Below are 13539 nucleotides of genomic sequence, written 5' to 3'. Positions count from 1 at the left end.
TTTTTTACTTTTACTTTGATATTCTGCCAAATTCATTATGTTCTTGAACATGAAGGCTCTAAGTCACAAGTTAACTTCAAGACCATACCCAAAGAAAAAAAAAAAAAAAAAAAATCAGTGAAGCATTGTTTTTCATATGCAAGTCTTGAAGCTCACATTCTTATCATATTTCTGAAAAAAAAAAACAAGGAAAATAGTTTGTTTGTTTGTTTTTCCCAGGCAGGAACATTATCTGGAATCGGCAAAAAGCCACCTTACAGCTTTCAGGCCACTAAGAACACGCAAGAGACGCAGGTGGCAGCTTTCTAGCGTCCAGTCCAGCAAGAAGTTCGTCTGCATACAGATAATAAAACTTCAGTTCTCAGATAAGAGGAGTTTAATGACAACTTCTGAAAGAGGCTAGAGAAATACAGTTTTGACTCAAATTCAAAATAAATAGACCTAAAACCCCACTGAATTAAGCTTGAGATGGGTTAAACTGAGACAGAAAACAAGTTTAACTGGTATAGGCTGTTTCTCTGGTTTCTCTCTTCTCTGCAAGTGGGTTAGCATCATGGTGCACCCAATAAGTGCAGCTCCCACCTGCACACTGGAGGCACATGGGGCCAAGATCTGGGTGCTTAACACCACCTCCTTCTTTTAATAGGAAACGGAGGTGTGCAGGCACAGAAGGAGGTGCTGTGTGCTCCAATGGCTCTACCAGCCTGAACTATGAATACTGTGCAGTGCACCTGTTCAGTGCAAACACAGTCACCAAAAGGCGAACCAATGCAGAACTTCTTTCCTGAAGAAACCTATCTTTGCTTAGGCAAGTAAGAAAAACAGCAGAATCTATGATTAAGTGCAACCTCTAAGATTTGGGATTTGATACCAGAGGCTGCAGCAGTCAAGAGATATATTTTAACACAAGTACATGACAGTTCATTTATTAAACCACTGATCTCAAACTTTGAGCTAATTAACACTATCAACCTTCAAGATTTCTTATGGGCCACAAAACTTCATAATATGAACATCTAAATTGAATACTATTTTTTTTCTCCTTTCCATGGACCACAGCCTTGAAATCCCAGTGTTCAGAACTGTCTCTATCAAAACAAGTCTTCTTATAAAGTATGAATATGCTAATACACAAATCCAGTTACGAGAAAACTAACAACTGGGATTACAATCTTGCCTGGATTATCTAGCTTTTGGGAGGAAGGAATCACAAAGCTGATCACTCAAAAACATTAGGGATCTGAACAATCAGACTATGAATAACTTGGAAGACCTGAAATAACCACACTATCTGAGGACAACATGCTTTATTCCTCTCTAGTGCACAGAAACGCAGAGCACTGAAAACACATTCATCATTAGCATTAGTCAGAAGTAATTTCTGATGCAGAACTGAAATTTTAAGTGACAGAAACAATCCTCACAAAAGGCTCTCCCAGGGGATTAAAAAAAAAAAAAGAATACTATAGCTTAGATGTAAAAGCATCCCTCCTGAACAGTGTACTGGGCACCTTAAAGCTTGCATTCTTTCTAAACAGAGGCACTAGCACTCAGACGACACAATCCCTGTAAAAAAGAGAAGTCTGCTTCTGTGAAAAAGTCACTCGAGCATCACAGTACAAAACACAAAAGAATTCCACAAAACAAAAGCCCAAGCTCTCCTCTGTTCTCATATTATTTACACTGTCAAATGTATGGAAAATAGTTTACCTGCATATTTTGTGGTGTTTGATTCGTCCATGGACCAGAAGCAGTGATCAAAGGCAAACACCTGTAAAAGCACATAAAAAGATAAATTAGGAACTCTGGCTACAAGACACTTCTCCTAAAGCAGTACAAATCCATGACTGTTTAATTGCAGTTAGGCTCTACTGTTTCTATGGATCCTAAATCAGAACTGTAAAAACGCTTCATCAGCACAAATACTTTTGGGAAATCTTGAGAGCTGCAGAACTGCAATATTTCTTTTCTATCTGTATTATACACAACACAAAACACTGCTTACTGTATCCCTTAACACAGACTTCAAAACGCAGCCAAAACCTAAAAATTATCTCCATTCTTCTCCAGGCATTAATGCTGACAGAAGTTTCTGCCAACAGTAATGAAACTGCACCGAAAGGACTCAATATACAGAACTTGGCGAGATGACTATTTAGCAGACATGAATACCAGATGCACAAAAGCTTTACCATGGGCTGGACTCCTAATGCTCAAAGAGTAGTACCAGATTACCTGCCTAAACTAAGAGTACAGGACTGGATCTCGGTAGAGGAAGCTCAAAAACTACGAACAGAAAATGTTGGTCTATTGGACAAACAAGCTATCAGAGCCTGGTCTAATAAAAAGACTTAATATCACTTCAGTCAAGAGTTCCAGCTTGGTAGAAACTGAATGAGATTCAATATTGTGCTCAGTGGGCTTGTGGACCTGGAACCACTTGTATCCTGTAAAACCACCTAATGCATTGGGATTTGATCCAAGTTACTTTTTCTACACATCTGAGAACATCATGGTATAGACATTTAGCACTGTTGTTTTGACACTTTATATTGCCACAAACACCTTAAGCTTCAGCCAATTTCCCACATTTTACCATAGTAAACTGACTGTGAAGGAGTTAATTATATAGATTCTATTTATTTTTTTCTTTTGGGATCCCAAGAGGTGGGGAAAAAAAACAACCAACCTTCTTTATTAAAACTTTGCCTAAGCCAAGATTTCCTTTGCACAGTCTTCCAACAGCTGATCTCCTTAGTGAGACAAACCATGCAGGTCAGTGTAGAGCAAGAGCCACAGGCTCTATTAGCAGAAATGCCCAATTCCCTGTGAGACAAACCCTGAAGTGAGGAAGAAAATGGATCATTTCCTTTTGGCTTTTGGGGATACAGAACACCCTGGATGCCCTGCTATTGCAGAATTACGATGCAATCTAACCTACAGATATATTGTAACCTAACTTTTCCCAAAACGTCTGTTGCTGCAAGTATTTCAGAAGGATAAAAACCAGGGAGCACAGTAACCTCACCTCCTTCCCTTTCCCCCAACTTAATGCAAAACACAACAAATGGCCTGAGAGAAGACGCAATATTGAGACAACAATTAGTCCACAGGAGTGAAATGAGTTTTGGAATTCCCTGCTGAAGAGAAAACAAACAAACAAAAAACCCCATAATAATAATAATCTAACAGGGAGGTCTGAGTCACTTACTGCAGCACAAATAGAGACAACTTCGTGAGTCAGGATGCTCCCTGCCGTGACTGAGTCAAAGATACAGTTTTGCCACTGGACTGCAAGCAAAATGCAGCAGTTACTTCACTTTATCTTCAGACGTCCACATAAGTAGGGGGCATTTTAAATTACTTTTGTGCGTCTGTTCACAGTGCTTCAAATGTAAGCATAAAGAACTCTGTCATCAATAAGAACGCTCTAACCCTTTTCGTAGCTTTTACAGTCCAAGAACTACTGTTTCTCTTCTCACATTTCACTTCTATGGAAATTTTCCTCACAGGACTTGGTAACAATACCTAATCTCTTGATGACCAAATGGCAAGCAGCTCAATTACAGAAAAAAACCCCAATTGTACGGATCCAAATCTACCAGAAGCCCATTCTTTCCCCTTGAAACTAAGTGTTATCTGCAGTGGATCACACAGCCCAGTTAAAAAGGTTACCCAGCTACACATCCTCATGTGTAATGACTTAAATCAATACAGCAGTACTCTAGTGCAATTTAATCTATTGTCCTACACATTCTCCCCTTGGTTAACATGGAAAGTCATGGCAGGATTATTCAATGACTCCTAATTTGAACACTGATCTTGCAAAGAGACTTCAAAACTAAAATATGTGCTTGCAGCCAAGTGTTTCTTGTAGAAAAGCAGTTTTTATTTGGATTTTTTCTTAAAAATAGGTAAAAATTGGTCAGACTGATTTTTAAAAGCTCAAAAATGATTATGCAATAGGAAGAGAAAAAAATCTGTCTCAAGATAAAATAAATGTAAGTACAGCATTTTAGTATGTTTTCATACTAAACATGAAAAGCCATGACACAGACTTAGCCTATTTATAAAATCTGTTCTGTAAAATAGCCAAATCCTTCTAACAGAAGTAAAAAGATTACTTAAAAAAAAAAAAGTGGCAGGCAAAGAAGTGGAAACTGCTGGGGCATGCACTATCTGCAAAACATGTAGAGCAGCTGCAGTAAAACTCCCTTCTCCATTAAAACAGGGGGGCAAACATTTAAAAATTACTTTGACCAGTGATGACAAAATAGCAACCTTGAACATTCCCAGCAACAATAATTTAAGGAAGCACCCAACCAAAGCAATTTTCAGGACAGCTCAGACCTTCAGGAAAACAGATTCTAAATGCAAGAATTAACAGAGTAAGAAATACGGCATACAAGAGCAAGAAACTTTGTCCCAGTGAGGCTCTTCCCGCACGTATGTAACAAAGGCATTTTATGGGAAATGCCTGTAGGACAGTGTCCTACCTGAAGAGTGACCCTTTTGATGATATTTTCTATATAAAGATGACTCACTAGTTTATATTTTCCTGACCTCCAGTGCAAGAACGGCAGGCTATGCTGTCCCAAGAAGAGCACACAAGCATACTTGGGGTCAAGATACAGAACCTACACTATGATGAAGAGAAAAAAAAAAAAACCTCTAAGTCTCATCTAAGGTGCTCCCTTCCTTCTCCCATCTTCACTGATTATTCTTCCTTGAAAACGAAAATGGTGGGTATTACTTTTTCTTTTGAAAGGAGTATGCAGAATAATAATTTTTTTCTTATTAATTTTTTCTTCCCAAGATCCATTTCCCTGAAGAAGGTATTAAACTACCTGTCAATATGACTATCAAAGCTATCAGAAGTTCTATTAATGCTGAAGTCTCAGACTCAATGGCCAGTTCTCAAACTGGGCATTCCTGGGCACTGAAAATGCCTTTTTAGCTTTTTGAAGAACACTCAAAAGCAAAACTTATAACTATATCAGCCAACTACATCAAAACTACTATCGAAACGTATTTGAACGGAGAGATCTGTGACACACAAACAGAACTTTTTAAACTTCAAGCACCCTCTGTGAATTAGTTTTTAACTACATTTTGGAAAATCTATTCCATTTACGTGTTTTAACATTAAAAGAAAAAAAGGCAAATATTTTTTGTTTGAAACTCAAAGTTTAAAATTGCTACCTGTATCTCCATGAAGATTTTCTGAACTTTCAGTTATTCTTCTAAGCATTTTGAGTAAGTCTCTGACTGTATAGACAAGTATTTCTGCTTTCCTACTGCTCTGATGTCAATTCCATAGCCACTATACCAGGAAGCTTAACGTATTTTCAGAAGGTAGGCAAAATGGGAAAACCATGAAAGACAGGTATACACCTATTTCAAGTGTCTGCAGAAACTGGCATTCAACAACAAGCAGACCACAGGTGTTGGCCAGTTCTCACAACCAGACACAAAATTATTCCGGGCTTTTAAATTACAGTGGGAACTAACAAACAAGCCTTAAAACTTCCTTATTTTTTGCAAGATTCTGTACCTCATACTTTATCCTAGCATCTAAAAGAGAAAGCTAGATAAAAGGAAGCTGCCAAGAGCCTGCCACACTAGGCTAGTGGCTTCTAAATTTTGAGTGGAGCTAAGAGATCAACAAAGTGGGTTTTTTACCCAGCTCAATTATTCCAGTGTTTGACATTGCACAGTATTTTCAGTCTGAGTGGTATGACAGTTGAAAAAAAGCTTGGACATCGCATTTTAGCCATCTAGAAATAGTCAAGTAACAGACAGAGCTACAAGTAACGGAACATCACTTAGCAGGACAGATCTTGCACAATTGGAAGTCCATAGTAAAAATATGTATATGAGCTTGAGTATGTACTCATCGTACATTCATTATAAGAATCTTAACTCACAAACATTACAGCACAAACATACAAAAATGTAAAGTTATAAGAAAGAATTAGCCAGGAAGTGCTAGATCGTGGTACTACTGCATCCAGAGTCACCATAAGCATGCACATTACCCTAGGTAACAGAGTTACGTAGGCCATTTCTCGGGTTACAGACAATGATACTCAGAGCGTTAATAACTATTAAAAGTTAAACAAAAGATTTGTTCTGGTAACCACGAGGTTTAAGTAAAGAAGAGATATGGGGCTTCGATTCAGATTTCTTCAGCAAACACCAACAGCAGTTTAAGACAGGTCTGGGTTACTATTTTGCTAATGAGGCAGCTAGAGGTTATGGCTTCCACAGCAAAACAAAGAGTGATGCAGGTCCCCACACGCACCACGTCAGTGAAAAATCTGGAGTTTTGTCTCAAGTTCACCTGCACCTGTGGCTTAAAATGAGATTGCAGATTTTCAACTAGAAGGGCCATTGTGCCTGACTGCTACCCAGCAGTAACTTCTCACAGAATGAGAAAAGACAGCCAAGGGGTAGTCACATTTTAAATAGCTAAAACAGTATTCTGCAGAACTTGTTTTTATTAAAGCCCCTAATCAAAGGCTTGAAGAATTAATAATTTTAAGGGTTTACACATGCAAGTATACTTATGTGAACTACTTACAGGTCATGAGTTCTACAGCCAGTATTAACTGCTTGCCAGATTAAGCCACATGATATAATTAGTTTAGAAGAGAGTCTAATTTCACTCATTATCAGTTGGTTTGAAGCCTAATCCTCAGTATAGACAAGACAGAGTCTGGGGCTTACAGCAGTTAGCAATGCCTTACCCAGACTGAACATAACTTGTAACATACGCTGTCTATGCTTCTATACAAGACTGTAAATACATAGCTAACATGTTTAATAGCCATTTCCATCTGACCAATAGATGGCCAATTAATCATGTTTTGTTTCTAGAGAAAAAAGTTTTGCTGGACAGGTGCAGACATTGCTCACATGACTCTCAATGAAACAGTCAGTCTGACATGTAGAGGGACTCACAGGGCTACCTGGTTGCTAAAAAGAAAAGCAAGGGAGAACCGAGGAAGGGAAATTTTCATTCACCAGGCAGCTGTTCCTACATCCCTGCTACAACTGCTGATGTAGATAGGCAGTAAAGAAGATACATTAGGAAATGGCAAAGTCTACACCAGTAAGCTTAGTGTAGGTGGAAGCCTTTAAAGAACTGAAAGAAAGAGGCTGGTCACTGTATGAAAAACACAAGACCTACCACAGGCCTAAAGGACAGTCAGAAAATCTGAAGAAGGCCTAGGACACAGCTCACAAATCTCAGCTCGGAACAACTGTTCTACCTTTGTCACAAAACTACACTAAAAGCCCAAGATTAGTAATAGACTTAAACACAACATTTGTAGAAACAGTGAAACACCCTAATATCCTTATACGACTTTTCCTACCACAGCTTCTGAGCTACCAAGCTGAACTGGGATCACAATTCATCCATGGCTGATGATATACTAGCTCATTAAAGTAAAGATAAAGCAACTTCCAATATTTATGAAATTTCATTTTTAAAAACTACTAATTTGAATATCAACTACATGCAGTATCCTAAAAACTGTATAAATCAAGAAACATCCAAATCTCATATCACACCTTTACAAACTCACAAAGCCTATTTCCACTGATGGCAAGAACCATCTTCTGTCTCAAACTGATAAACATTTCACATAACATCTTAAGTTCCAGCATTATTGCTCAAGGATGTTAATGACCATCTAAACTATACCTAACAATAATGTGGCACATATGCACAAGCGTGCAGCTGTTATGTTTTTGTCAAAGAAATACAAGGCCATAATTATGCTTTTACATAATGTCAAGAATAGTTTTATCTGCCTATAATGGAACATGAATGATGTACTACAGAAAATTAAGGCTCTTGTAAGAAAGTTTTTGTGAAATTACAACAACAAAAAGGAGGGTTTTTTTCTTTTAAAACTTTTAAAAATGATCAAACTTTCTTGTATTAGATATATTATCTGGGATTGATAGAAGAACTTTATTAAATGCTTTCAAAAAAATTGAGAAACTAAAAACCAGGTCCAGGGGAAAAAAAAAATAAAAAAAAAAAAATCAGTACAGCATGCAATTTTAAACTGAAATATCAGTGTTATTCATTTTCACCTGCTGTGACCTTAAATTACGTATTTTTGTTTGGTTTTTGTTTTGTTTTGTTTTTTTTCCCCTCATATTATTTCAATTCATCTTAAAATAGTTTGTTCCAATCTTCCCTGCTTATTGGGAATAATACACATCACTTACTGAGAAGATGTTTTCTTCTGACACATAACAAAATTAATCAATAGATATTTAATTTTTTTATATATATATGCACCCAAATAAAATAGCTGTCTGAACTATAAAGTAGATAGATACCCCTATAAAACAGATATATAGATCAATATCCATCCCAATTTCTGTTCCCAGAAGGCCTACAGAATGCTCTGCTACACCTGCAGAAGTCACATCAGACTTGCACACACTATTTCTCGAAGATCCACAAATCAAAGAGAATAATGTAAAAGAAAACCTCATTCAGAGCTAACTACAGCTTTCTGCTCTAAAAAGTACCATCCAACAGAAACACAAAGGATGAAATTATCATTAAATTGCTGAAGCAAAATACCAATACAAGAGTTTTGCATGTGCTGACAAGACATAGTTCACACAGTCCTTTTACCTTATCATTTACCACCCTGTACCAATACTGTATTTGTCATCCCAGTAAGGCTCCTTCTCTATCCCAAATAGATACTCCCTCCCTTCCCCTGCATTACAAACAACACAGAGAATCTTTTGTAGGTGAATTATGGTGCACTTTGGCCACTTTTACACAAAGTATTAATTCCTGAAGATCATCAATTACAAACAAGAAGAGTTTGTTTCTTACTAGATGTATTTTGTCACCTTTTAAACACATCATTTTAACTTTTATGGAGAATTATGTGCAATGCAATGTTCTACACACAATACTTATTTACTCTGTCAAATGTTTTTATGAATGCATTAAAATCATGGCTTGTCCTGGTCACAGCTTTAACAAGTCATGTGCCTTGCCTGCTTGGCAGTTGGATTTAAATCTGTTCTTCTAAAATTATGAACTCCTTAACTTAGGAAGGATGAGGAATAGATTGTTTTTTTTAATCTATTTTCCTTTATGAAAGCTGTATTGATCACATATCATGGGAATACACCCAATATTTCTGCATTGCTCAACATTTTCAAGCAGGTTCAAATGCAAAAAGAGACAAAATACTTACCTTAGGTGGTTTTCTAGATGATTGGCAAAAAAAATCAGCAACGATGATGGGAAGTACGAATACACCATTCACATAAAGGGAAGTGAGCAAAGAAAAAGAAAAGAAACAAAGTTAGTGTACATCGTTACTATAATCTGAACTTTTTTGTAATCCACAATGTATTTAAGAATAATCAGATCCAAACATATTTATATGATACACCACAGATTTTTCAACCTGTAATTACTTAATTAGTAATATTAAAAAGAAAGGGAAATGTCAAATTCTTTATAGGTATAAAAGTCTAACAGCACTGAGTTCCAGAAGGAATAAAAGCATCTGTTTTCTTTGTTGTGGAAGTAAAAACACAGCCCATCTTCCACGGCAAACAAACTGAGCTTGCAAACTGGCAGACCAAGGTGCCAGGGTGAAGCCCCACTGAGTTCAGCAGTGGTACACATGCAAGACCAAGGTAAGAGTCAAACGTTTCTTGTAGAGATTATAGAACTGTGAAGAAAAATAAACCAGTCTTTTCCCCAGCCACAGAAAGCCTACACAGAGCATAGGAAGCCAATGCAAAAACACCCTTACCTTCCACACACAACTCCAACAAGTGCTGTCAGAAATAAAACCGAGACAACAAACCCCAAACTAAAGGCACCAGCTCAGAGTACTTCAGCTTGTCCTTAAATGCTTCTATGCTTATGCTGGCAGCCATATGGGCACATAGTAAATTAAATCAGTTTGGGTTTTTTTGGTGGGATTGGTTTCACGTGAGATCACTGCCCTGTCTCACTGTGCAGCCCTGTGCTTGCTAATGCCAACGTAAGAGAGGAGGTGAAAATATGGTGCAGAATTAGACTGGCTTAGGCCATTCATGAAAACTACAACCTTAGGCATACATTTAAATTATGTCTTGAAATAAGCCTGAAGTGATACACAGAAGAAACTTCCACTTGCTCTTCATATCAAGAAAAAAAAGCATACAAAAAGGCACAACCAGAAAGGTCTACAGACAAAACAGCAGCAGCAGAGAACATAGTAAGGTTTATAAGATAAGGATATGGGTGAAAAGTCTCGGATCTACCCAGAAACAGACATAGTACACAAAATTCAAAGGTATCAAGAGCCTACAGTCTCAGTGCAGAAACACGTGGGACCGAGCCATGCTTTCATCCACCAGACTATATATATATTAACTCCACCAAGTCGGGGTGGGTGGGGGGAAGTAACACTTTGAGCAGTTTTCTTACCAACCCACTGGCAATACAATGGCTCAGCAAAAAAACCTGAAGAGGAGCAACTTGACAAATACATCTTATGCAATCTTTTCTGCCTACTCTCAGCTCGTACCTTAGATGACACGTCTGCCTAGACCAGAAGTTACATAGCTGGTACACAGGACTGGTATAATGCAAACATTCTTTGCCCCTGAGCCAAACCACTCATTGCAGCCTTACCCTTTCATTAACGGTGGCCACACAGGCTCAGCTCACAGCTAGCTCATGGCCAGGTGGCTCAGAACTTGTGCAGAATTCACTCATATCTAACTGAAAAATACGTTTAGCTATACCTTGAGTATTTTTCACTTTAATCAATTTTCAGATGTGATGAAAAGTCCAACGGTATCAGCTTGTCTAGCCAGAGTTTCAGCACCAGTTCTAAATTTCCAATTCCTACTTGGAAGAGAAGTTCCTATCGAAGGAAGCCATCAAGGTTTTTTGGGAAGCTTTTAAATACACTCATATTTTGAAAAGTAATTCCAAAATACATCAGCTTTCCTGGGGAATTCCTGATAGACTGCTGTACAGGTTCAGCAGAAGCCCTAAAGAGTTTAACTGAAGTGAACACCAACAGAAGATTTATCAACTGTTTTTTTCTGAGATCATTCTTATAAGCCCCAGTTGGAAAAGGTACCGAACATCAGTAAACAAATGGTCTGACACATTTTTTAAGATATTTACTTAAGCAATGCAAGCCACTACCTTTTAGGAAGTTTCCTCTTATTTTCCTCTGATGCCTGTTTTAAGGAAAGCATAATAGTGACTTTTTAAACCACCGGTGGACAGCAGAGCTTCCCAGTTGGAAGCAATTTGTTCATCACTGATCTGGATTCAAAGCACAAGAAGCTGCAGCTTCCTACTGCATGTCACATCTTACTGCTCCAAACTCTTTGGCTATTCAGACCAAACTAGCAACTCCACAAGTCACCTGCTACCATCACCAGCAGCAACATGATCAAGGGTGTCTGGAACAAGTCAGCTATATTGGCTCACAGGACAGATTTTTTTTAAGCTATTTGGAAATTCCAGCTAACCACCACACTGTAACCATCATCCTGGCAGTGACTCAGATGGAGACGCTCCAAAATACTTTCTTCAACCAAAGGACTCAGACTAATAAAAAACTGTTTACAGTTTACCAGAAATCACATCTGTAGCAGCTTAAAGATGTGCTGTAAAACCTGCATTACCCTCAATCAATTTTTCACATCAGTTTTTTGGTTTGCTTTATTTTTTTTTTTAATATGTGCTTCATGGTGTCCTTCCTTTCCCAGAAACCAGCAGCTTTCAGCTTCATAAATAATTGGATTTGTCTCAATTTTTACCGAACACTGACCATACAAATGTGGTGATTCAGGATCCCAGGTGGAGCTGGGGGAGAGGGGGTGGAGGGGCTGGGGGAGACAACAGCAGATCACAGAGATACAACAATTAGAATTTTTATTTTCCAGAATTTTTAATTCCATGTCCAAACACCCATGGTGTCAACGACAACATGCAGGTCTACCTTGTGAATGACAACAAAATCTCCTCTTAAGTAGACAGCTAGTACACTTCAGGAAATGAGCACAGAGTTACCTAAGCTTGTAATGCATCTGCACAACAGCTGATTTTGGTTTAAGCTGATGAAGGGCACCTTCCATCTGGACATTCAGATGTAAGACGACTTTTCTCACATGCCTAGAACTCAAAACCAAAGTAAACACCGCCAAGAAGCTGAAAAATATTCTCACAGGTCAGAGGAAAAGTATGAATTTCAATGACCACAAAACCCACTGAGCTTCTGAACTTCCTCCTGCCTTTGTCCTTAAGCCATCATGACTTTAGTAAAATATCACTAGAATGATTTCCTAACTTTACTGAGCAGTATGTCTGCTGAGGTCTACTCCTGGGATCTACTCAGGCTTTATCTTTCACAACAGCATTAAGCCTCTCCTGTCCTGCTTGGCTAACACACACCAAGATCACAGAGTGTGTAGCTATCTCAAATTTTTATCTAGACAGGGAAAACCAATTTCTAGAAAGCTTTGTGCTAGTGCAATCAGGTTTTTTCCTCGTCTCTTGCTAAATCTAAACCCATAATGCTTCTCACATTTGCTAAGACAATTAGTTCACAAAATATCAGTTCTAATGTTCTACGCTAGTACACGAATGAGGTCTTCCTGACTGCATCCACATTTTCTCTCTACCATCTACCCACTGCCTGTGACAGTGTACGATGAGAGAAGTGCACTTTGCTAGTAGTTTAACAGCAGCAAAGGTTGTTTCTCCTTAACTACCTACACTATTTCACTGGAGTCTCCCTTTGTCATAAAAAGTTGATATAAACTAGCATTACATATATTCTGACTAGGAAACTAGTCCCATGCAATAGGATGCAACAGAATACACTCTTGCACTATGAGCATCCAGAAGTACACAATACTTCACAATTACAATTGTACAATTACAATTTACAATTTTCAGAAGTACAATTGGTTTTGTCCCTTAGCAAGTGTTGTCAGCATTCCCAAGCAAATGTCACTTCTACCAGAAGGCAAAGCATTTTATACATCCAAAAACTTGGAAGAATTCTTTTTTCTCCCCATTCCATATAATGCAGTTTCATCACCCCACCCACTCCCAGTTAAGAATGTCACCTTCAGTAGGAACAAGGTAAGTTTAAAAATGAGAATGTAGGTGTAAAACCAGGTACTACACATTGACAGAGACATAGGAACGAGGCATCTTTGAAAAATTGGTCTTAAGATTCTTTGGAACAACACCCACACAGCCCAATTCATCTCCAATTCAGCTGTGCTAAGGAGCCAAGTAGGTCACAATTGTACTATAATTATTTCACATTTTGGAAAGTATTTGGTGGATTCTTTTCCTTTCTCACAATTAATTAATGAAGACAAAGCAATCGTAACCAGCTATGTTAAGTAACCACACAAAGTATCTATAGCAGATGATGAATGAACCACACTGTTTTGCAGCTTGCTCTTCTAAGCTGACTACACCAGCAATCATTATCTAAGACACTGAGTCTG

General features: G+C 38.0%; 1 protein-coding gene across 2 annotated transcripts in view; it reads right to left on the bottom strand.

Moving 5' to 3' along the window:
• KIF13A (kinesin family member 13A) overlaps positions 1 to 13539 on the bottom strand; it is a 118961-nt gene that overhangs the window by 64662 nt on the left and 40760 nt on the right. For both annotated transcript variants that reach the window (XM_068395780.1, XM_068395781.1), the window contains exons 3-4: positions 9246 to 9258; positions 1711 to 1771 (exon numbers count right to left, since the gene is read on the bottom strand). In XM_068395780.1, the coding sequence (XP_068251881.1) occupies positions 1711 to 1771; positions 9246 to 9258 (74 nt within the window). The remainder of the gene's footprint in view (positions 1 to 1710; positions 1772 to 9245; positions 9259 to 13539) is intronic.

This window comes from Nyctibius grandis, chromosome 3, assembly GCF_013368605.1.
Source record: "Nyctibius grandis isolate bNycGra1 chromosome 3, bNycGra1.pri, whole genome shotgun sequence".
Lineage (NCBI taxonomy): Eukaryota > Metazoa > Chordata > Aves > Nyctibiiformes > Nyctibiidae > Nyctibius > Nyctibius grandis.
This window is presented reverse-complemented; position numbering and strand designations above follow the sequence as displayed.